Here is a 24786-nt window from a genome sequence, read left to right on the forward strand (position 1 = left end):
CAAAACCGTCACTGACCCTCTACCAAACCGGTCATGCTGAACGATGTTACAGGCAGCATAACATTCTCCAGGGCTTCTCCAGACCCTTTCTTGTCTGTCACATGTGCTCAGGGTTAACCTGCTCTCATCTGTGAAAAGCACAGGACGCCAGTGGTGGACCTGTCCATTCTGGTGTTTAATGGCAAATGCCAATTGAGCTCCATCGTGATGGGCAGTAAGCACAGGCCCATTAGAGGACGTCCAGCCGTCAGGCCATCCTCATGAAATCTGTTTCTGATTGTTTGGTCAGAGACATTCACACCAGTGGCCTGCTGGAGGTCATTTTGTGGGGCTCTGGCAGTGCTTATCCTGTTCCTCCTTGGACAAAGGAACAGATACTATTCCTGCTGATGGGTTAAGGACCTTCTATGGCCCTGTCCAGCTCTCCTAGAGTAACTGCCTGTCTCATGGAATCACCTGCATGCTCTTGAGACTGTGCTGGGAGATACAGCAACCCTTCTGGCAATGGCACGTGTGCCATCCTGGAGAAGTTGGACTGCCTGTGCAACCTTTATAGGGTCCAGGTATCGCCTCATGCTATCAGTAATGATACTGACCCTAGCCAAATTCAAAACTAGTAAAAAACAGTCAGAAAAGATGAGCAGAGAAAAAATTTAATTTGCCTCTACCTTTAAAACCATTCCTGTTTTGGAGGTTGTCTCATTGTTGCCCATCTAGTGCACCTGTTGTTAATTTCATTAACACCAAAGCAGCTGAAACTGATTAACAACCCTCTCTGCTATGTAACTGACCAGATCAATATCCCAGGAGTTTAATTGACTTGATGCTATACTCTGATTAAAAATGTTCCTTTATTTTTTGAGCAGTGTATATCTAAAGCCAAGAACAAAAAATGGTAGGTATTGCAGCCTACCAGTTCTTAGATGTAGTGGATGCAATTGTTTTTCAGGCTTTTTTTCCTTTTTTTTTATCTGGTGAGCCTGCCAGTAACATCCTTCCAGCCCTAGGGTGCCCCTACTTTATCTAACTGGTAAAAGTGCGACAAAGGCAGAGTGCACAAGAAGTTAACAGCGCACAAAATGTCTAGCAGGATCAACGTTTTTTCTTTTTGCACTTATTAAACACATATAACAAAACATTTTAAGCTATATGTTTACCAAACCAACGGGGGGACAAAAAGAGAATTTAACTGTTAGGCTTTATACTGTATATACTTAAAAAATCTGTAAGGTTTAGTCTCTCTTTTTACTACAAGGGAAACTTTAGCTTGGTGTAAGGTTACCTATAAACAGTATGCAAGAAGTTGTGATTTTTACATCATGAGTGATGACCACAACTACAGAAGATTATATTTCCACACAGCATACCTATCCACTGGACAATGCAGGAGAGGTCCCCATTAAACAATCTCTAAAGTTAGCCTTCAGAGGCTGGGTCACACCTGAAGTTGTGCTAAGGCTCTAGAACTGGAAAGCACTACTACACTGCATTCTGGGGGATTTGTGCTAGAAGCGGGAGAGGATTTGTGCTGGGAGGGGAAAAGAGTTTAAGCCGGGAGAGGTGATTTTCGGGGTGAAATAGGATTTGTGGTGGGAAGGTAGATGAGGGGAATTTGTGCTGGGGGAGACATGGAGGGGGAAGAGGATTTGTACTGCACTGGAGATTGAGAACAAAGTTGTGCTAAGAGGGGAAGAGGACAAACTGGGAGCAGGGAAAACATGGGGGGGGTGGAGGGAGTAGTTGTAAAAGCAAAGGGGGGAGGTTAGAGGTCAATTTGTGCTGGAAAAGAGGATTTTGGGGGGGATTTGTGCTGAGAGGGTGAGTGGGGGGGGGGGTAGGGATTGGGGCTAGGGGGTTTGGAAGAAGGATGTACACTAGAAGGGGGATTTAGGGGGTGAGGGGGGTACTTGTGCTGGACGGAGGAGGATTTATGCTGGGAGGAGAGATTGAGATTTGGAGGATTTATGCTTGAGAAGTGAGTTGATTTGTGCTCGGAGGGGAGGACTTTGGAGATGGAAGAGGATTTGTGCTAGGAGGAGGGATTGGGGGGTTGTAAAATAGAATTAGTGCTGGGGGAAGAGAATATGTGCTGAGAAAAGGGGGGGGGCAAAGATTTGCACTGGGAAGGGTGAGTATAAAGATTAGTGTGAAAATACTGTTCCTGAAGTTACATACATAGTTACATAGTAGGTGAGGTTGAATAAAGACAATAGTCCATCCAGTTCAACCTGTGTAGGTGTGTGTGGCTGTAATCATCTCACATACCCCTGAATGTTCTGATCCTTGAGATGTAAGTCTAAGAGTCTTTTGAAACCACCATACTACCCGCAGAAACCACCTCTTGTGGTAGAGAATTCCACAATCTTGTAGCCCTAACAGTAAAGAACCCCCCACGTTGCCTGAGGTTAAAACGCTTCTCCTCTAATCGCATTGTATGCCCTCGAGTCCTCATGCAATCCCTTCGAATGAACAGCTTTTTTTCTAAGCTGGGATCCCCATTAAGATATTTATAAATTGCTATCATGTCCCCCCTCAGACGTCTCCTTTCCAGGGAGAATAAATCGAGCGATTGTAGACGCTCTTCATAGTCAAGGTCCTCCAATCCCCTAATTAGTTTAGTTGCCCTTCTCTGGACTCTCTCCAGCTCCAACACATCCCTCCTGAGGACTGGCGACCAGAACTGGACAGAATACTCCAGATGCGGTCGGACCAGAGTTTTATAAAGTGGAAGGATTATAGTCTTATCTCTGGAATACATCCCTTTCTTTATGCATGCTAATATTCTGCTGGCTTTGGCAGCTGCCGCTTGACATTGCATGCTGTTGCCTAATCTATCATCAACCAAGACTCCCAGATCCTTTTCCATTTTTGATTCCCCCAAGGGTTCCCCTCCTAACGTGTATTGTGTTTTTATGTTTTTAGTCCCCAAGTGCCAAACCTTACACTTCTCCATGTTAAACCTCATTTGCCATGTCGTTGCCCACTCTGTAATTTTGTCCAGGTCATTCTGTAGGATATCTGCTTCATGCTGTGCAGTTATTGCCCTGCCCAATTTTGTGTTATCTGCAAAAACTGATATCGAACTACTGATCCCGACCTCAATGTTGTTTATGAATAAATTGAACAAGGTTGGTCCCAGGACTGAGCCCTGGGGTACCCCGCTTACAACCTCAGACCAGTCTGAGTATGCGCTGTTTATTACCACCCTTTGGACACACCCTTTAAGCCAATTCCGTATCCAAGAGCAAACCCTGCTGTCGATACCTGCAGACCTTATTTTATAAATTAAGCGCTTGTGGGGAACTGTATCAAACACCTTAGCGAAATCCAAGTACACCACATCCACTGGTCTCCCCCTATCTAGCTCACAGCTCACCTCCTCTAAGAATGTTAAGAGATTGGTTTGACAAGAACGCCCATTTGTAAACCCGTGCTGATTACTGCTGATGATGTTGTTGTCTTTAGCAAACTCTACGATATAGTCCCTTATCATCCCCTCCAGAAGTTTACATACTATTGATGTCAAACTGACAGGCCTATAATTTCCCGGGATATGCCTCTGGCCCTTTTTGAATATCGGAATCACGTTCGCTTTCTTCCAATCCCCTGGTACATCTCCTGTCCTAATACTGTCAGCAAAGATCAGGAACAGTGGTCTCCATATAACTTTACTGAGTTCCTTGAGTACTTTCGGATGTACGCCATCCGGGCCTGGTGATTTGTTTGTGTTAAGTTTATCCAGCCTTTCCCTGATTTCACCCTCTGTTAGCCATAGTGGCAAGTCCTGTGTATTACTACTAACCATACAGTCATGGTCAGTGTACCCCTCCGTTTCCTGTGTAAAGACTGACAAGAAAAAAGCATTCAGCACGGTTGCTTTTTCAGTGTCCTCTGTAACCATCCTCCCATCATTGTTAATTATGTGTGCAATATGCTCTGCCCTAGTTTTTTTGCTGTTGATATATTTAAAGAATTTCTTTGGGTTTTTTTTTACTATCCTCCGCTATTTGTCTCTCAAAGTTGATTTTAGCCATCTTGATTTCTTGTTTACTTTTCTTATTTGCCTCCTTGTATTGCTCGAAAGCCGATACTGTGCCCTCTGATTTATACTTCTTGAAGGCCAATTTTTTTCCCCTAATAAGTTTTTTGACGCTACGGTTTAGCCAGCCAGGTTTGGCTTTGTCTCTTCTAAATTTATTTCCTATAGGAATGCACTACAAGATGCCTTTGCCTAATATGTTCCTAAAGCAGTCCCATTTTTCCTCTGTGGTCAGGGATCCCAGGGTTTGGTCCCAGTTTACCCTTTCCATCAATGAGTACAATTTTGGAAAGTTTGCCCTTCTGAAGTTTAGGGTTCTTATGTTCCCCACTTGCCTTGTTATATTGTTATTTATACTAAATGTGATCATCCTGTGATCGCTAGAGCCCAGGTTGTCCTGGACTCCTACCTCCGAGATTATGTCTGGGTCATTAGTGAACAATAGATCCAGGACTGCATTTTCTCTAGTCAGAGAGTCCACCAACTGTGACATGTAATTATCCAGTAAGGTTTCCGTGAATAGGCGGGCCTTCTGTGAGTGTGTAGTCCCCTCGTCCCAGTCAATGTCGGGATAATTGAAGTCCCCCAATATGATGACTGATCCCAATTTTGCCACTTTACCCATTAGTGCTAAGAATTCCAGCTCTACCTCCTCCCCTTGGTTAGATGGCCTATAGCAAACCCCCACAATTACTTTCCCCTTTTCTCCTTCCCTATGGAGTTCAACCCACACAGATTCTAAATCCATGCTCATCCCATCCGTAATGTCACTCCTTTCTATCACCTTTATATTGTTCTTGACATAGAGACATACCTCTCCCCCTCTTTTTCCTACCCTGTCCTTCCGGTACACCGAATACCCTTGGATTGGCCAGCCAGTCATGTGAGGGGTCGAACCAAGTCTCTGTTATTCCCACAAGGTCTATGTCCTCCTCATGTACTAATATTTCCAACTCATCCATTTTATTAGCTAGGCTCCTGGCATTAGCATATACCCCTCTTAGTTTTATGGAAGTTAAGCGCAATTGGCGGTTATGTTTATTCCTGTTTGGTCTGAGATTTTTCCGCACAGACCTGCCAATTGACATTGTGGACCTACTGTCGCTGCTGACCCTACAGCTGCCTTCAGTCCTCTGCTCCCTCCTGACTGACTCTACTTCTGAGCCCTCCCCCCCGTCTCCTAGTTTAAAAGCCCCTCCAACTTGGTGGCCATCTTTCTCCCCAAAAGAGCTGTACCGTCCCCATTAAGGTGCAGCCCATCCTTACTAAAGAGCCGGTAGCCGACTGAGAAGTCAGCCCAGTTCTCCAGAAACCCAAACCCCTCCTTCCTACACCAGTTACTCACAGTTGATGTGCTGGAGACCAAAAACAGGCAAGCGTAAGAATTTGAGCGACTTTGACAAGGGCCAAACTGTAATGGCTAGACGACTGGGTTAGAGCAACTCTAAAACTGCAGCTCTTGTAGAATTTTACCAGTCTGCAGTGGGCTGGACTTACCAAAAAGGGTCCACTGAAAGAAAACCAGCGATAGGGCCATAGGCAGACGAAGCTCACTGATTCATGTGGGGAATGAGAGCTGGCCCAGGTTATCTGATCCAATAGAATAGCAACTGTAGATCAAATTGCTGGAAAAAGTTATTTCTGGTTCTGATAGAAAGCTATCAGAACACACAGTGCATTGCAGTTGTGCATGGGGCTGCATAGCTGCAGGCCGGTCAGGGTGCCCATGCTGACCCATTTTCACAGCCCAAAGCACCTACAATGGCCATGTGAGCTTCAGAACTTGACCACAAAGAAATGAAAGAAGGTGTCTTCATAAAGGTGTTGACTTGGCCTTTAATTTCTCCAGATTTCAATCCAATTGAGCAGCTTTGGAATATGCTAGAAAAAGTCCAATCCATAGAGGACCCACCTTACAACATTCAGGACTTAAAGGATCTGCTACTGATGGCTTTGTGGCACAAATCACAGCATACCTTCAGAGTGGAGTCCATGCCCCAAGGGATCAGGACTGTTTTGGCGGCAAAATCTGGACCTACTCAAGCTTAAGTGGATGGTAATGTTATGGTGGGTGGTCATAATGTTATGGCTGATCGGTGTAGTAAGTAGGAAGCAAACAATCCAAAAATACAGATTTTGAAAACCCCGATGTTACTAGAGATTCTTTCTGGATAAAAACCAGTAAAGACAAAACCACGGAAGTTTCTTCTGATAATCACAGACACAGAGGCACACTGTCTCCTATAACAAAAATGTTCCTGATTCAAATCATGTTGGGATTAAAATGCATTTCACTTATGTGGAATATACATATTTTTGAAGGACTAATAGTTGATGGTTTGTCAGTGTATAAAACATTAGGATTTAAGACCAAAAATATTCTATTACACAATTTTGAAATGCCTTGTAATTTACACACACTGCGCTGTAAACCTAAGACCATAGAGTGTTCTCCATGAATATGTGTATGCTGTAACGCATCAGGAGACCCACGGGGAAATCATAAGGATGAAGTTAATAAAAGTCTTAAGACTGTCAGGGCTGGCCTTAACACTTTCATTACTGTGATAGGCAGGTCCCACTATTCTTCCCTACTTCCACTGCGCTGAGAGCCTGGCGTAAATACTAGGCTTTATTACTCCATAAACTAGCACCAATACTATTATTATTATTAAGGATTTCTATTGCGCCAGTAGTTTACGCAGCGCTTTACAATATTAGAGGGAGACAGTACTTTTACAATACAATAAAATACAAGAGGATTAAGAGGGCCCTGCTCAGAAGAGCTTACAATCTAAAGGGGTGGGGCAGGTGTTACAAGAGGTTGTAAGAGTAGGGAATGAGCTGATGGCAGATTTGTTGGCAGTGTGATAGGCTTCCCTAAAAAGATGAGTTTTCAGGGATTGCCTGAAAGCAGCTAGAGTAGGGGATAGCCGTACAGGTGGAGGTAGAGCATTCCAGAGGGTGGGAGAGGCTCTGGAGAAATCCTGGAGACGAGCATGAGAGGAGGAGACAAGGGAGCTTGAGAGTAGGAGGTCTTGAGAGGAGCAGAGAGGATGGTTTGGGTGATATTTGGAGACAAGATTGGTGATGTAGCTCGGGGCAGAGTTGTGAATGGCTTTGTATGTTGTGGTTAGTATTTTGAATTTAATTCGCTGGGCAATCGGGAGCCAGTGTAGGGATTGGCAGAGAGGGAAGGCAGACGCTGAGCGGTTGGTAAGGTGGATAAGCCTGGCAGCAGCGTTCATGATAGACTGAAGAGGGGATAGCCTATGAAGTGGTAGGCCTATGAGAAGAGAGTTGCAATAGTCAAGGCGAGAAATAACAAGGGAGTGAATACTAGGCTTTATTACTGCGTAACCTGGCATCAATACTACATTTTTTTACTGCATAAACTGGCACCAATACTAGGGGTTATTACTGCATAAACTGGCACCAATACTAGGGGTTATTACTGCATAAACTGGCACCAATACTAGGGGTTATGACTGCATAAACTAGCACCAATACTAGGGGCTATTACTGCATAAACTGACACCAGTACTAGGGGCTATTACTGCATAAACTGGCACCAATGCTAGGGGGTATTACCACGTAAACTGGCTCCAATATGAAGAGTTATTAATGCGTAAACTGTCACCAATACTAGGGGTATTACTGGGTAAACTGGCACCAACACTAGGGGCTATTACTGCGTAAACTGGCACCAATACTAGGGGCTATTACTGCATAAACTGGCACCAATACTAGGGACTATTACTGCATAAACTGGCACCATTACTAGGGCACCAATACTAGGTGCTATTACTGCATAAACTGGCACCAATACTAGGCGCTATTACTGTGTAAACTGGGACTAATAGTAGAGGCTATTACTGCAAAAACTGGCACCAATACTAGGGGTTATTACTGCGTAAACTGGCACCAATACTAGGCTTTATTACTGCGTAAACTGACATCAATACTAGGGGCTATTGCTGCATAAACTGGCAACAATACTAGGGGTTATTACTGCGTAAACTGGCAACAATACTAGGGGCTATTACTGCGTAAACTGGCACCAATACTAGGCTTTATTACTGCGTAAACTGACATCAATACTAGGGGCTATTACTGCATAAACTGGCAACAATACTAGGGGTTATTACTGCGTAAACTAGCAACAATACTAGGGGCTATTACTGCATAAACTGGCACCAATACTAGGGGTTATTACTGCATAAACTGGCACCAATACTAAGGGGGTATTACTGCATAAACTGGCACCAATACTAGGGGTTATTACTGCGTAAACTGACACCAATACTAAGGGCTATTACTACATAAACTGGCACCAATACTAGGGGTTATTACTGCGTAAACTGTTTGCTGAAATTGTTTTAAACTATAAAGAAAAGTGTTTAAGAGTTTTCCTCCTTCTCAGGTCTGAAGCAATACCTGATGAAGAAAGGAAAACTCTTGAAAGCTTGTCTTTTAAGTGTTAGGTTAGTACAATAAAAAGGTATCATTGCTGCATTATTCTGCATGTTTCTCATATTTTATAACCTTATTTATGTATATATTTACATGTTCAGGGTTTGCTCCCCCAACTTTTTGCTTGTTTAATATATATATATATATACAGTATATATATACACACTGATTTTGTTTTTTTCAGTGGTATGATTTAGTGGTGAAAATGATGAATGCCCCCCCAGTTTTGACTGTGGTATCTTATGAGCCCCCCCCCCCCCTATATATTGTTCCTAAAGTCAACACTGCTTCTGTCTCCTTCAAGATTGTTCTCCATGCTTACATTAATGTGTCCCGTTATTTTTTTGTATTGTCACAACACAAAATACGCATTTTTCTAAGTTAGGCCTTTGCATTAACATGCTATATTTACAATATACAGGTTGAATTAGAAATGGAGGAACATAATTTGTTGGCAGTACAATTACAGGTGATGCTAAAACTAACTTGTTTTACTTTATCAGTACATGATGATGCAAATACAGTATATCAAAGTACACAACCACATTGACAAGCCGAAAATTGTGTTGCTATTTTAACTAAGCAAAGCTGTGTGTAATTTCACATTTGTTATATAGGCAATGAAAGGGTAAGTATACCATATTTTCAGTGAGCATATATTTAAAAAAAGTTCTTGTAGTAATTTTGCTACAATCATTTTTAAGTGCCTTTCACATTTTTTACATGTTTGCAGTTTTACATTTTTGTTAATATCCTAAATGTAGAGATTTGCAGCCACGTAGCATTAGTATTAATGTTTTAAATAGCTTGATTCTCTAGAAAATTTAATGTTGGTACATGGTGGAAGCCATATTTACCCATTACATTATATACCTTCCAGGACAAAGTCGATATGATGAAACACGTTGGGACATGGCTGTACGGCAACCGGAAGTGACATAGTACGTAATACCGGAAATGTCGATCCGGGGACATCGAGTATGGTTGGGTGAGATACGGCTTTACAGGTGTCCGCCGCAAGCAGGATATGCCAGTAATAGTTCTCTTTTTAATTCGATACCCTACTATGCATAATGTGAGTGCATTGTATGTGGATTATTTTCAATAAATTGTGTTAAACGTTTATGCACTAGCAGTATTTTTCTCTGTTCTATACACATACCACTCGTATAAATCAACACTCAGGAGTGGACACCAGGGGTGGATCATCATCAACCTTGAAGTGGTAATTGCCTAGTTTTGCCAATATGAAAATATCTGGCAATCTTATTTGATGAGAGGACATCTGAAAGGGAGAGGTGTCACATGTGCATGTGGTGTGGTGGATAGTTGCTGGAGAAAATTGAATTACTATGGACATTTATGCTTTCTATTATAAATTTCTGGATTTTCAACTTTTTGATTGAGGACTTTTTATTTAATTTTTTTCTGAACTTTATGCACTTGTTATTCACGGTGGTTTGTTTATTTATAGCGCCACTATCTACTATATCTATATACTTGCACTTTGGTGGATACAATGTCATTATATATATATACAGGCTGGGCTGATCAGGACACTATCTGGAGAGAGTTTGCATGTTCTCCCTGTGCTTTGGTGTTTCTTTCAAGTACTCTGGCTTCCTCACAAACTTCAAAGACATGCTGGTAGGTTAATTGGATCCTGTTTAAGATTGACCTGTGTATGTACACTACATTACCAAAAGTATTGGAACGCCTGCCTATACCCGAACATGAACTTTAATGGAATCCCAGTTTTAGTTAATAGGGTTCAATATTGAGTTGGCCCACCCTTTGCTGCTATAACAGCTTCAACTCTTCTGGGAAGGCTGTCCACAAGGTTGAGTATGTTTATGGAAATGTTGACCATTCTTCTTGACATTGAGAGGTAAGGCACTGGTGTTGCACAAGAAGGCCTAGCTCGCAGTCTCCATTCTAATTCATCCCAAAGGTATTCTTTGGGGTTGAGGTCAGGACTCTGTGCAGGCCAGTCAAGTTTCTCCACCCCAAACTCAATCAGCCATGTCTTTATGGACCTTGTTTGTGCACTGGTGCCCAATCACATTAAAACAGGAAGGCCATCTCAAACTGTTCCCACAAAGTTGGGGGAAAGTTGGGAGAAATTGTCCAAAATGTCTTGGTATACTGACGCCTTAAAGTGATTCGTTTTTTTTTTTAAATAGCAAATATAATATACCTACCTGCTCTATGCAGTTGGTTTTGCACAGAGTGGCCTGGTTCCTCCTCTTCTCGGGTCCCTCTTTGGCTCTCCTAGCCCCTCCCTCCTGTTGAGTGCCCCCTCAGCAAGTAGCTTGCTATGGGGGCACCCGAGCCGAATCACAGCTCCCTGTGTCCATTCAGACACGAAAGCTGTGACCCGGCCCCGTCCCCTCTCTCTCCTGATTGGCTGACTGATTTTTATTGATAGCAGTGGGAGCAAATCGCGCCAAGCTGCTGTCTCAGCCAATCAGGAGGGGAGGCCGTGCAGCTGAGACACTCCTGCAACATCGCTGGATAAAGATGGGCTCAAGTAAGTATTAGGGGGGCTGAGGGGGGCTTCTACACACAGAATTTTTTTATCCTAATGCGTAGAATGCATTAAGATAAAAAAAACCTCTACCCCCACAATCCCTTTAAGAGTTATCTTCACTGGAACTAAGGGGCCAAGCCCAACCCCTGAAATACAGCCCGACACCATAATCCCCCCTCCACCAAATAATTTGGACCAGTGCACAAAGCAAGGTCCATAAAGATATGGATGAGAGAGTTTGGGGTGGAGGAACTTGACTGGCCTACACAGAGGCTTGACCGCAACCCGATAGAACACCTTTGGGATGGATTAAAGCACAGGCTGCGAACCAGGCCTTCTCATCCACATCAGGGCTTGGCCTCACAAATTCGCTTCTGGAAAAATGGTCAAACGTTCCCATAGACACACTCCTAAACCTTGTGGACAGCCTTCCCAGAAGAGTTAAATTCAATATTGAACCCTACGAACTAAAACTGGGATGCCATTAAAGTTCATGTGCATGTAAAGGCAGGCGTTTCAATACTTTTGTTATTATGGTGTTTATGTATGCATGGGTGACAGGGACCCTAGAATGTAAGCTCCTTGAGGGCACGGACTGATGTCAATGTACAGCATGTAAATCATTGCAAGAATTGCGGGCACTATGTAAATAATAATAAATAAATAATAAATACTAGAGGCTGCTATAGGTTGCTCTGTGCACTCTAATAAATAAATTTGTATAAATAAGTTTCAAGTGCAGCTACATATATAGATACATAGTAGGTAAGGTTGAATAAAGACAATAGTCCATCCAGTTTAACCTGTGTAGGTGTACGTTTGTCAGTTTCGATAATAATTTCCCAAATCCCTGTGTATATATAATCAAATACAATGTATATGATAAATATATGCAGGGCTTCTGATAGAAATCTCAGGGCCCCGTATAGACAACCTGACAGAGCCCCCTCCCCCACAAGAAAATATTAAAGCTATATTTTGATATAAATACAATAAAATTATTAGCAGACACAAATACAACCTTACCCACAGAATTCCCACTAAATATAAAAAAGATGAAACTAAGTTGATAAATAAATCTCTGTGTGTGAATGAGGTCTTGGGGCTCATGCACATGGGTGCTGTGGTCTGTATAAGTGGTTCATTTATGTGGCCACCTGGAGCTGTATGAACACAGCTGCAGGTCCTAATTTGACAGGTGTGGGGATGCAGGTGTATGACCCCAACACAGACAGTGTGCATTTGGGGACCAATCACCTGCACACCTGTCCAATTAGGGGCTGTGGCTGTGTTCGTACAGGCGCTGCATCCCCAAAGAATGACAGGTGACTCCAGTCCAAACCCCTCCTTCACACAACCAGAGTACCTGTGTGAATGAGCCCCTAATTATATTTTTCTAACCTAAAAAACAGATCTCTCAAGTGGTGTGCTGTCACTACTAAGAGGGATTCTATCTTCGTCTGGGTTCTTGGGCTCCAGTTGTTTGGCCAAACTGCAATGATGTAACTCGCACACATGCACACGCGGGTGTCATGGTCACACGACATCCCTCTAAATGGATGGTATGTCATCCATTGAGAGGGCAGTGCACATGTGCTGGTGCTATCACCGGCTGCTACGTTTAGGAGTTTTTCACTGTACCTACAGGTAAGCCTATTCTATAATATAATAAGATAAAAATGGAGTTTACTACTGCCCCGATCAGTTAGTAAATGCTTAAATAGAAGGAGTTAATTTGCAAAGGGAACTGACAGTGTAGAGGAGAAGAAGCAAAGTTTGGTAGGTCAGGAAGCATTCTGGGGGAGAGGAGTGGGAAGCCCAGCTACATAAAGCACACTAAACTTCACTGGGGAAAGATAACAAGCAGATATGGAACCAGTGTATCAGTAAATTCTTCAACCCATGGGAATGCAGCTGATCAGCTGTGATTGTGTCAGGAAGACAGAGCAAAGGGGAAGAGAGATGAAAAAAATACACAGGCTGGGACAAGGAGAATAGGAAGAACTGCAGGAAGAGAAAAAGTTACAAAGATCACAAACTCCTGAGCAGAGCTAACATTACAGCCAGGGCTAGGAGGGGAGGGGGGGCACACAGGGAGGGGGATTTGTGAGGGACCACTGTCTCTTTCTCAGCAGAGAAAAGCTGGCAGCAGGGAGATATCAGCTTTCATCTGCTGGAGGAAGAGAGACACAATTGTCATCTGTCAGTAATCCCTCTCCCTGTGTGGGCCCCCCCCCCCTGTGTGCTGGGCCCCCTACTAGAGGAGAGGACCGTGGGTCCCTACTATCAATGGCCCTGAATATATGTGAATGGATGATCAATTTAATATACAGAAAATATGCTCTAGTCTTTCAGTTCAGCAATATTGTTGTGTGATCTTACCCTGGCAGAGGCGGGTGCTCAGCAAACTGTATCCCTCAGGACAAATGCAGGAAAAGCGTCCAGGCTCGTTCACACACTGATGCTGGCACAGATAGCTGGAGTAGCTGCACTCATCAATATCTAGATATAGATAGAATAATAGATGTACAATTTATATTATTAGTAAGATAAATGGGCACCGACATTAAAAAGAATCCACTAAGCACTATTTACATCTAATTTGGTATTATATAACACCAATGAAATTTCACAAATACACCCGAATAACAAAAAATCCCATTAAGGTTTTATTAGCCATTCACAGCATTTGTGCTGTCAATTTGACAGGGGTTATAACCCTCCCTCGTGCTATCCAAAATGAAAAAAAAAAGTTTGCCTATAGTTCTACTTTAAAGTGGATGTAAACCTTCACATATACCCAGTGAAGGGAACAAATCTCTCTACATAAGTTTTACATGTATATCTGCTGTCTTTAGTTTTCTAGACTCTTTAGAAAGTGCACATCATGTTACAAATTTTATTTCCTCATTCAGCAGTGGGAGGGGAGTCTGGGCATACACTGTGTGTGAGCCAATTGGAGGAAAGGCACACTCCCCCCTCTCCACATAGACATGAAGAAACTTGCAGAGTTGTGTTGTGAATAGACCAGCTCTCTGCTTATCTGTCTCTAAGTCCCTTCCTGGACACACATTTTCAGTAGCTTTTATCTCCTGTGTTGGAGAACTTGTCAGAAGTTATCATGCTGATAACAGAGGAATGGAGCAGTAGAAAGAAATGGAAATTAGGGCTTTGGATAGGGATATGTAAACACTACAGACATAGTGCCCAGGTCAGATTTCATGAATGGGGTTTACATCCACTTTAACTAAAGAAAGTTTTGTTTAGACTAGACTCTTTCATCATTTCAGAAAAAATGTTATGGGGAACTAACATCCTACACTCTCCTCAACCCCCTCCCCCAATCCCCCCAGTCACCACTATGTTTACTTCTGTAGGTAGCTGTCAGTGCCCACGCAGCCAATGTGGCACTATCTGAAATCCCCAATAATCTACGCTTTTTTTCTGTAGGGCTTCTGGGACTGATCAGAGCAATTGTGAATGGTCAGCGCGGGCACGTGACTGCTTCAACCTATCTAAATCGAAATGATCCTTCCTGGAAGCCCTACAGAAAGAAGGGAGAAGAGAGGGGATCGCAAATCTCCCATTTGCTACACTGGCTGCATGGGCAGTGACAGCTCATCACCCACAGTGCTAAGCACAGCAGACTGTGGGGGTAGGGAGGGTGTATGTGTGCATGCTCATGTGCTCGTGCCATAGATTTGAAGGCAAGGAGGATGGGGAAGAGAAAATCTGCAGTGACTGAGGGAGCAGAAATCCACAACACACCTCCTGACTTTCTGTGGTGAAAAAGAGAGACACCTTTCAGCACAAAGTTTGCACACCCCCAGTTACCCAGACAATGGAGAATTTATCTGCAAACGATTAGTTAAACCCACAATTTTTTTTTTTTTTAATGCAAGAATGCATTTGACAATAAGAGTGCCAAAACCTTTGCCCAATTAAAAAAGATAATAACCATGTACATTTTGTTCAAGTGCAATTTATAATAATATAGGCAGGCCCGGTGTAAAAGGAAGAAGAACATGAACGAAGAGCCGGCAAAACAGGGGTTAAAGGGTTTTGTTACCCGGAGTCCTATGATTCTATGATGATGAATATATATACAGTTCGGATTAAGGAATATGATTGGAGGGGCGTGGCCGGATGTGAGCGAGGGTGGACGTGCCGGACCGGAGCTCTCTGTTAATCCTGCAACTTACCTCCGTTTTCGGTGTGCGGTGGGGCTACTCTCCTATACCATCTTGTGGGGGAAGCTCTCAGGTCTCCAGCGATGCCATCCTCAACTCCAAAACCCGCCCGGCAGCCGCCACAGGACCAGCGCCAGACCCGCTCCGTCAAGAGCCAGGGCTCAGGCTCCGCCTCCGCCATCTTGGCGCCAACGTCTTCACGGAGGAGCGGGAGTACGGGTGCAGGCATGGAGTCTCAGAAGCCTACGGACCCCGTGCTCTCCGGCACTTCTCAGGGACAGGCTCAGGAGGTGGCTGCGGACCAGCGGGCGATCACAGCCCCCATCCTAGAAGCCATAGATGCTTGCAAAGCGGCATTGATGGTGCGCATAGATCACCTGGCATCTGAGTGCACGCTCATCCGCCATGACCTGGACAAATTCAGGGGGAGACTCACTGCTGCAGAGGACCGCATCTCGGAGGTGGAGGACAGCTCACACTCCCATGGCACTCAGCTGGCTGAACTCCAGAACATTGTGAAATCCTTGCAACACCGAGCTGACTATGCGGAGGATAGACAGCGCCGGAATAATGTAAGGGTGGTGGGGCTTCCTGAGGGGCTGGAGGGGAAAAAGCCTGCTACATTCGCGGAGCAGTTCTTCAAACCACTGCTCTCTCTGGAGAATTTATCCCCCACGTATGTGGTGGAGAGGGCTCATAGAGTGCCAACTGGGGCCAGACCCCCTGGAGCCCCCCCCCCCGTCCGTTCCTGGTGAAGTTCCTCAATTACAGGGACAGAGACATGCTCCTCTCGGAGGCGCGGAAACACCCTGAACTTCGCTTTGAGAATGCACGTGTCATGCTATTCCCCGATTTCTCAGCGGAGACGCAACGCCGCAGGCGTTCCTTTACGGATGTCAGGAAGCGCCTAAGGGCCAAGGAACTTATCTATAGTATGCAATATCCTAGCAGGCTCAGAGTGCAGTACAAGGGCTCGGTGGAATTCTTTGACACTCCTCAAGAGGCTTCGGACTGGCTGGATGGCGTGTGATGAGTCCTGACTGCCAGTGCTCTCGGCTAGCTACCCTTTGGCTGTGGTCCGTTTTTTCCTTTTTTCATTTTTTATTTTTTTGTTTTCCTGCTGTACGCTGCCCCTGCTGACTTTCTCCTCCTGTCATACCATTCCCTCTGGATGTCCACGGCTTGTTGGTGGTGTGGGAATGTCTACTTTTGGGGTTCCTTATCCTGCTATCTGGAGACTGGTTATTGGAGGAGGGGGGTGTCGTGGCGCCCTCCTTGCACACCGGGTGATCCGGTCTCAGAGACTCCATCGGAACTGTAAGAACATCTTCTATACCGGACTGTTGCTCACATTGGAGAACTGACGTGCGTCACTGTTTCTTTTTTTTGGGCAGTTTGGGATTGAAGCCGCATACCAGACTACGTTTTTCATGTTTTGGGAAAGCTCGTTTTTGTTCAACTTTCCCTTTTTCTTTGTTTGTTGGGGGGTTTGTTCTGGTATAATGGCATGGGGAGTTCTACACCGGCACCTGTTTTTGTTTGCTCATGTATATTTTGAGGGGGTAATTTATGGGTCCCTTTTTTTTTTCATCCTGCCCATAGCCCTTACACGGGCTCTGTGTAATTTTTTTCTCGATTCCCATGGCTGACAATATAAAACTTCTCTCATGGAATGTGAGGGGCCTGAACAATAAGTTCAAACGTGCCAGTGTCTTTCAGTATTTAAAGCTCATTAAGCCACATGTCATCCTCCTGCAGGAGACCCACCTTGATGGGAACTTGATTTTGGCTCTCCGTAGGCCGTGGATACAAAGGGCATTTCATGCCACGTACTCCACCTATGCTAGAGGGGTCTCCATCCTCATTAGTAAATCTATCCCGTGTTCGATCCAGCGGGTGATCTCCGATCCAGGGGGCAGATACGTGGCTGTGCTTTTAGATATGTACTCTGTTACCATGCTGTTGGTCGCTGTTTATGTGCCTCCACCTTTTCAGATACAACTGCTATATGATTTAACTGATAAGTTGGCTGAATATATGCATTTACCTGTACTGTTCATGGGTGACTTTAATGCCATCCTGGATGCTACCTTGGATACTTCCAACCCCAATAGACCGCCCTCGGTGGATCTGCTCACCTGGGCTTCCACGGTGGGCTTGACTGAACTTTGGAGATGGAAGCATCCGCTCTTGAGGGAATACTCTCACCTGTCCACTGCTCATCGTTCCTCTGCTCGCATAGATCTGGCGTTTGGTACTGCCAGGATGCAATCCCTTTTGACTGCCTCGGAATACAGGGCCGGGGGAGTGTCTGATCACAACCCGCTACTCTTGACAGTGAACCTCCAATTGGGGGCTGGAGTGCGGGGTTGGCGCCTGGCTGCGGGCTGGCTCCAACAGGATCAGGTCGCTTCCCACCTTGAAAAGTCGATCCAGTCATATTGGCCAGAAAATGTGGACTCAGCTGATCAGAGAGTGGTGTGGGAGGCGTTTAAGTCAGTGGCGAGGGGAGAGTGTATATCGGCCATTAAATCCGCTAGGAAAGATCACAATGAAGAGGTGAGGATGTTACAGGAGGGGGAGCGGAGATGTGCGGAGGAGAACGCGGCCTTGCCGTCTGATTCCAGCTATGCTGCATTGCTGGAGGCGAGACGCCTTCTCTCTCTTCACGTCTCTGATCTTGCTCATACAGAAGCTAACAATCTACGGGCTTCTATATTCGCACAGGGCGATAAGAATGGCAAGTTCCTGGCACTGCTGGTGGCTGACCAGCAGCCGCCAGTTAATATCCCGCTTATCAGGGCCGCTGGGGGTGTGCTCAAGTCGGATCCTCGTGACATTTTGGAGACATTTACTGACTATTTTGAGGCCCTGTACGCCCCACTACCGGATAGTGACTCTATGCACGCGGATGCCCTCCTGGAGGGAGTTGACTTACCATCCTTGTCGGCGGAGGATAGCGCCCTCATGGATGCTCCGATAACGACTTTAGAGGTGGCAAGAGCCATTGCGGCCTTCCCACCACATAAGGCCCCGGGTCCTGACGGTTTCCCTGCTGACTTTTACAAACAATATTCCGAACATTTAGCGCCTAGAATTAGCTCTCTGTTGCAGCACTGTTTGGAGATGGAGGAACTTCCTCCCTCCATGATGGATGCCTATATGGTGCTGCTTCAGAAACCGGGTAAGGACCCCCTGAACTGCTCCTCGTATCGCCCTATCGCCCTTTTAAATATGGACCTTAAAATCCTGACGAAGGTCCTGGCCACTCGTTTGGCTGGGGTTATTCACTCATTGATAGACCCGGATCAAACGGGCTTTATGCCGGGTAAATCTGTGGACACTAACATTCGGCGATTGTTCACCCATCTTCAAATTCCTGGGGAGGTGTCGGGGCAGCGGGTGGTGGTCTCAATCAACTTTGAGAAGGCCTTTGATTCGGTCGACTGGGCCTTTATGCACAAGACGCTGGATCGTATGGGGTTCGGACCCAAATTCAAGACCTGGATCCGACTCCTTTACGCAAGCCCTAGAACAGCCATACGGTTGGGCTATCTCACTTCCCCATATTTCCGGGTGGGGAGGGGGACGAGGCAGGGGTGTCCCCTCTCCCCGTTCCTGTTTGCCCTTACCCTTGAACCCATCGCGACCGCACTGCGCAGCTCCCCGGCCGTAGGGTCGATTAAAGTCGGCTCTATTAAAGAATGTCTGGCGTTATATGCCGATGACATGCTGTTGTTCCTGGAAGATCCGGGTCCCTCCTTGAGAGCGGCCCTGTCCATCCTGAACGATTTTGGCAGGTGCTCAGGGCTTCGTGTTAACTGGAGTAAGTCCTCCATTTTGCCTCTCGATGACGGTGCTCGACCTGCTGCGGCTGGGGACCTGCCTCTTCACTGGGTGGATAGCTTCACCTACTTGGGGATCAAGATAACTAGGCGTCCCCAGGATTATTTCTCGTTGAATCTGGCCCCTCTATTGCCTAAACTCCAACAAAATATCCAAGCTTGGAAGCGTCTGCAACTTTCATTATTAGGTCGTATTAGTGTCCTTAAGATGAAATTTCTGCCTGTAGTCTTATATTTCCTCCGCAACTCTCCGCTATGGGTACCACTGACCTTTTTCCGGAAGTTGGACAGCCTCGTCTGTTCATTCCTCTGGTCGCCCGGGGTTCCCAGGATTGGCCTTCGGGCCCTCCAGGAACCGTGGGGTAATGGAGGCCTGGCACTGCCCGATTGGCGCAAGTATTATTTGGCAGGACAGATGGTGTTTGCGCGGCGCTGGCTGCGGGCGGACGGGGAGGATTCGGCAACTATCTTAGAGGCGGCCCACCTGGGCTCCTTCGAAACCCTTAGGTTGGCGCTGTTTAGGGGTCTGGGCTCAGATCTCCCTTTAACGCTCTCCATGAGGGCGACTGTTAGGGCTTGGGCCCAGTCATTGAAATTGACATGCCCCAGTTATGTTGGATCTTCCCCTTCCGAGCCGTTGTGGATGAACCCTACCTTTCCCCATTTTCGTCACTTACCTGATTTGATGTTGTGGGCGACACGGGGTATAAAAACCTTGGGTGATATAACAGCGGCGGGGGCTCTCTTGCCGTTTGACCGTTTGCGGGAGAAATTCGACCTACCTAGTGGCTTTATATTCAGATACCTCCAATTGCGTCATGCCTTTCAGGCCCAATTTGCCTCATCCTCTGTAGAGCTGTCTCCTTCGGACTTAGAATGCGTGTTGACCTGTGATACCACACTCAAAACTCTCTCCACTGTGTACAAGGATATGTTCCGACTTACACCCCCTGGCATAGTTAGATGTAGGGAAAAATGGACGGCTGAGGTGCCGGACCTACAGGGGGAGGACTGGGATGATGTATGGACGGAGCCTTTCAAATATTTAGTAGCTGCTAGGGACAAGCTAATTCAATTTAAATTCCTCCACAGGATTTACTATACTCCGGCCCGTCTAGCCAGAATGTTCCCGACTTCGTCTGCGGAGTGTTGGCGTTGCTCCGCTTCCCCCGCAGATGCAACTCACATTTTTTGGGGCTGTGGCCAAATTCAGCAGTTTTGGACTGCAGTGACGTCCTGTCTCGCCGAGGTGCTGCTGACCCCGATTCCGCGAACCCAGAGAGTCTGTTTGCTGGGTTTGGTGGAGGAGGTGGTCCCCTCGGTGGCACACAGGACTTTGCTGAGCATTCTTCTATTCTATGCCAAAAAGGCTATTTTACTACATTGGAAGAAGGTTTCCCCGCCATCCTTACTGTTCTGGAAAGGCCTAGTGAATGCAATGCTACCCCTCTACAAAGCCACCTATTTCTCACGAGGTTGCCCGAAAAAATTTGACAAGGTTTGGAGGGCGTGGGTGGACTCCTCAGACACTGTGTGCTGAACTGTATATTGTGTAATTGTTATGATGCTGGTAGATTGAACGCTCTATAGAAGTGTACTTATGCTATCTTGTATCCTAGCTTTGTAGTCCTGCAAGTACAGCCAGATACTGGGTCTCTTTAATGTTGAATTGACATGTTTTGATCCCGGGTAGGGGGGTGATATGATGTGTTGTTTATGAGGAGGGACCGAAGGTTGTTTACTCCGGAGGCCGGTGGTAGGTCGTGCTGTCCTTGGACGGTGGCCTGCACTGACCCCCTGCAGTCGTTGCTCCTGGTCTTCTCAGGGTGCTGGTGGTCGTTTTTGGGTGGGTGGGGGGGGGGGGGTGGTTGTTGTTGGGTTATTGTATGTCTTTTTTTGGCTGCTGTGTATGTCTGTTTGTGTTACTCTGTTCTTTCTTTAAAAATCAATAAAAAGAATTTTTCAAAAAAAAAAAAAGGAATATGATTGGGTACAAGGTGGGGAGCGGGTGGAGCGGTGGGGGGGGAGGGGGTGGTTAAGCAAGATGGGGCAGGAGTCTTCAGTTGGAAGAGAGATCAGCCAGGGAAAACTTTCCTCCCAACCGCCCCTGGTATTTTACCTTTTTTCTTGTAGGCAATTTTATTTGGTGGTTAGATTGTTGGGATGATTATTGTCAGGCAGCCAGCAAGGGTGCAAGGTTCTTGTAGGTTACTGTGGGCACAAAAAGGTACTTTGTAGGGACCCGTCTGATGTACGGCTCCAGTTGTTCTAATGGAAGTATCTGAGGCTGATTGTCTGGAGGCTTGTTTTAAGTAGGTCACAGGTATTATCTTTTGATTGATGCCTACTAGGATCTCTTGAGGCTCCAATTATACTGTATTTACGCTGTATTTAAGTTTTTATTTTTTTTATGTGTTATTTATTACTTGGGTTAATAAAAGGCTGTTTTGGCCATTAACTCCAGCTTGTTGTCCAAGTGGTCACTAAAGGATTGGAGGGTGAGGTATAGGTCAAAGCGGAAGGGGACAAGACATCTTTAGTACTCTAGTCATGTATATTTTCATACAACTCTTCAACCACTTGACCTCCAGAAGATTTACCCCCCCTCCCCCCCTCACGACCAGACCATTTTTTGGTGCTACGGCACTGCGTTATTTTAACTGACAATTGCGCGGTCATGCAACACTGTACCCAAATAAAATATTTGTCCTTTTTTCCCCCACAAATAGAGCTTTATTATGGTGGTATTTGATCAACTCTGCAGATTTTATTTTTTGCGCTATAAGCTATAAACAAAAAAAAGGCTGACTATTTAAAAAAATATATATATATACTGTATATATATATATTTTTAAATTCTGCTAAAAAAAAATCAAATAAAAAAAATGTAAAACATCTAATTTCTTCATCAATTCAGGCCAATATGTATTCTGCTATATATTTTTGGTAAAAAAAAAAATCTCAATAAGCGTATATTATTTGGTTTAGTAATAGCGTCTACAAACTTTGTGATATTTTTATTCATTTATTTTGTTTTCTACTAATGGCAGCGATCAGTGGGACTGCGATATTGCGGCAGACAAATAGGACACTGACTGACACTTTTGACAATTCTTGGGGCCCAGTGTCACTAATATAGTGTTCAGTGCAAAAAAATTTGCACTGTCACTTTATGAAAGACACTGGCTGGGAAAGGGGTTACTATCAGGGGGGATCAAAGGGTTAACTGTGTGCCTAGCTTGTGATTCAGTGTAGTGAGGGAGGTGCTTTTACTAGTGGAAGGCATGGATCTGTGTTCCTGCTTTACAGGAACACAGGATCCATGCCTTCTGTACTGACAGCACAGCAATCCACCTTGTTTACATAGGTAGACTGCCATTCCCCCTCTGTACAGAAGCATCGTCGGGTGCCAGTGGACATCGAGTCCATGGTACCCACTGATCAGCTCCCACTGGGTATAATCACAGTGGGAGCGGGCTGCCAGCGGCTCCCCAGATCCAGAAGTGTTAGATTAAGAACTAGGTACATGATCTGGCACAGAGTGGCCGCCCTACCGCCGTATATGTATGGTGGGCGGTCCGCAATTTATTAAAATAACAAATAAAATTATAACATGGTTGAAATGATGGGTTTAGTGTAGTATAACACACATTAGTTAGACTAAAATATTTTTGGAATGGAAATCTATACATCATACTTTTAGAGGGGCAACTGAGAAGGAAGGATAAACAGAGTAACATGGGTCCAGAAAGCTACAGTCCCTCCACGTGATAGTCAATTAGGCGCTATGCAAGATAGGGTCGAAAAGAACCAAATATCACCAAACCCTGCCATTAATCTTATGTAAAACTAAAGGTATTTAGTGACTAACATATGTAGTACCCTCCTAGGTAGGAAGAGAGCATAGTTTTTGGTTCTTTCTGCTTACCAGGAAAATTGCCAGGTAAATTTAGAGTGCTTTCTGCTTACCAGGGAGCAGGATCCATTGATAGGGTCTGCTCATGGTGCTCAGGTGCAGCTCAGCTTGACTGAATGTTTCACAGTAGCCAAAAGGGAGGCATATTGGACAGTGGGAGGAAACCTGACAAGTGAGGGCACAGGCATTATTACAGCCCAGATGATTGGCAGAGGAAAGATCCTTGTTGCATGCTGGGTGACTGTATAAATACCAGGGGCACATGTGCTCGAGGTCTTTAGCTGGAAAGCAGAGTCCCAGAGGGAGGGGATGGCTGCCCATCCTCTGTAGAGCTGCTATGTGGCCTTGGGTAGTCAACCTGAGGGCCTGAAAGTCAGAAAGAAGCTGAACCCAGAGATCCTGCAGAGCTAACTGGAAGGGAGACACCAGGAAGTATCTGATTCTGCCTACTGTGAGTACAGACTTGTGTCATGGGGCCTGTCCTGTGAGGGCCATCTCTTCAACTAGAAGAGTCAGTTGAAGAGTGTCAGTCAAGTGGATGCTGTCCACTTGAAGAGTGTCCTGAAGATAAAGTAGTTGCATCAAGTCTGCTGCTAAAGAGAGCAAGACTTAACTCTTCCTTATAATGGCAATATGGTAAAAGCAGTGTGTCTGCTTCCACAAGTAATCTGGTGAGGCCAAGTGAGAGTTGTCCTTATCTACTGTGAATAGTTTAGTCGGAGTATCCCACTATTCTCTTCTCCCATCCAAGTTCCACAATAAATACAAAACCAAATGCCCTGGACTGTTATTGACTAATGAACAAATAGGAGTAAGGATGGATGTGTTAAAAATCCCCTAGTCTGCAATGTAACCAGAGGGAGACCCAAGAAGTCCTCACACAGCAAGTTCTACAGGGACAGTGCTACGCATACTGTATTTGTTTGGATTTTTGCAAGCAAAGCCCTCAAATCAAGTATTGTTCAGGCTTTGTAGATGTCATCTACCAAGTGAGAAAAATGACAGTCACAGAAAAAGCGACAGTCCCTACACTCTGTACATTAGCATTTCAATACTGAATGACAGGGTTGCCACTTAACAGAAGGTGGCAGGGCTAAATTTATACTTAAATTGCATTTCCACATTTGCAGACAAATTGGGATAACACGTACTCTAGGCCCCTTTCACACTGATTTTGCAGCACTAAAACACACCTTTCCAACATGACAAAAGAGCATGGAAATTATTTCCTCTAAATCCTTTGTAACTGGTCATATTGCTACGCTGCGTTTGCACTGCTTTTTGATTAGTCCTGCGTGTTGCATCTTTGGTACACATTTCAAAAGCACACCAAAAAACACGCCTCCTATTGATTGGTATAGGAAATGCACCAAAAACACAAAAAAAAAAAGCATGGTGTATTTTTGGTGCATTTTTTGAGTCACGTATCCAAATTTCACAGCTGCGGGCAAGGAGTCAGGAATTCAGAAAGCGCAACAAAATTGCATTGAAAGAAAGTCAAAAATGCAATATACAATATAAATGTTCTTTTTTTTCATCTACTGATCTTGCCAGTAAAGCTGGATACACACTATACAACTTTTATTGGTAGATTTCCTTTAGATTTACCCTCAACTATGTAGTGCGCAGGCCTGCCTGATTGCATATAAATTGAAAGTGTTTAGGTTTAACCTAATATTATATGGTTTTGGTAAATCTAAAGGAAAAAAATCTAAAGAAAATTGTATAGTGTGTATCCAGCTTTACACACACTCACTGTAATGTATTTTTGGAGGATTTACATTTTCATCCTA

The 24786-nt window shown here is 44.9% G+C and overlaps 1 protein-coding gene across 1 annotated transcript in view; it reads right to left on the reverse strand.

The window, feature by feature from the left end:
- Positions 1 to 24786, reverse strand: part of EFEMP2 (EGF containing fibulin extracellular matrix protein 2) — a 129701-nt gene that overhangs the window by 43759 nt on the left and 61156 nt on the right. Inside the window, exon 8 of the mRNA XM_082270181.1 lies at positions 13425 to 13544. Coding sequence (XP_082126307.1) covers positions 13425 to 13544 — 120 coding nt within the window. The remainder of the gene's footprint in view (positions 1 to 13424; positions 13545 to 24786) is intronic.

Source organism: Pelophylax lessonae (assembly GCF_965119305.1).
Source record: "Pelophylax lessonae genome assembly, chromosome: 10".
Taxonomy (NCBI): Eukaryota; Metazoa; Chordata; class Amphibia; order Anura; family Ranidae; genus Pelophylax; species Pelophylax lessonae.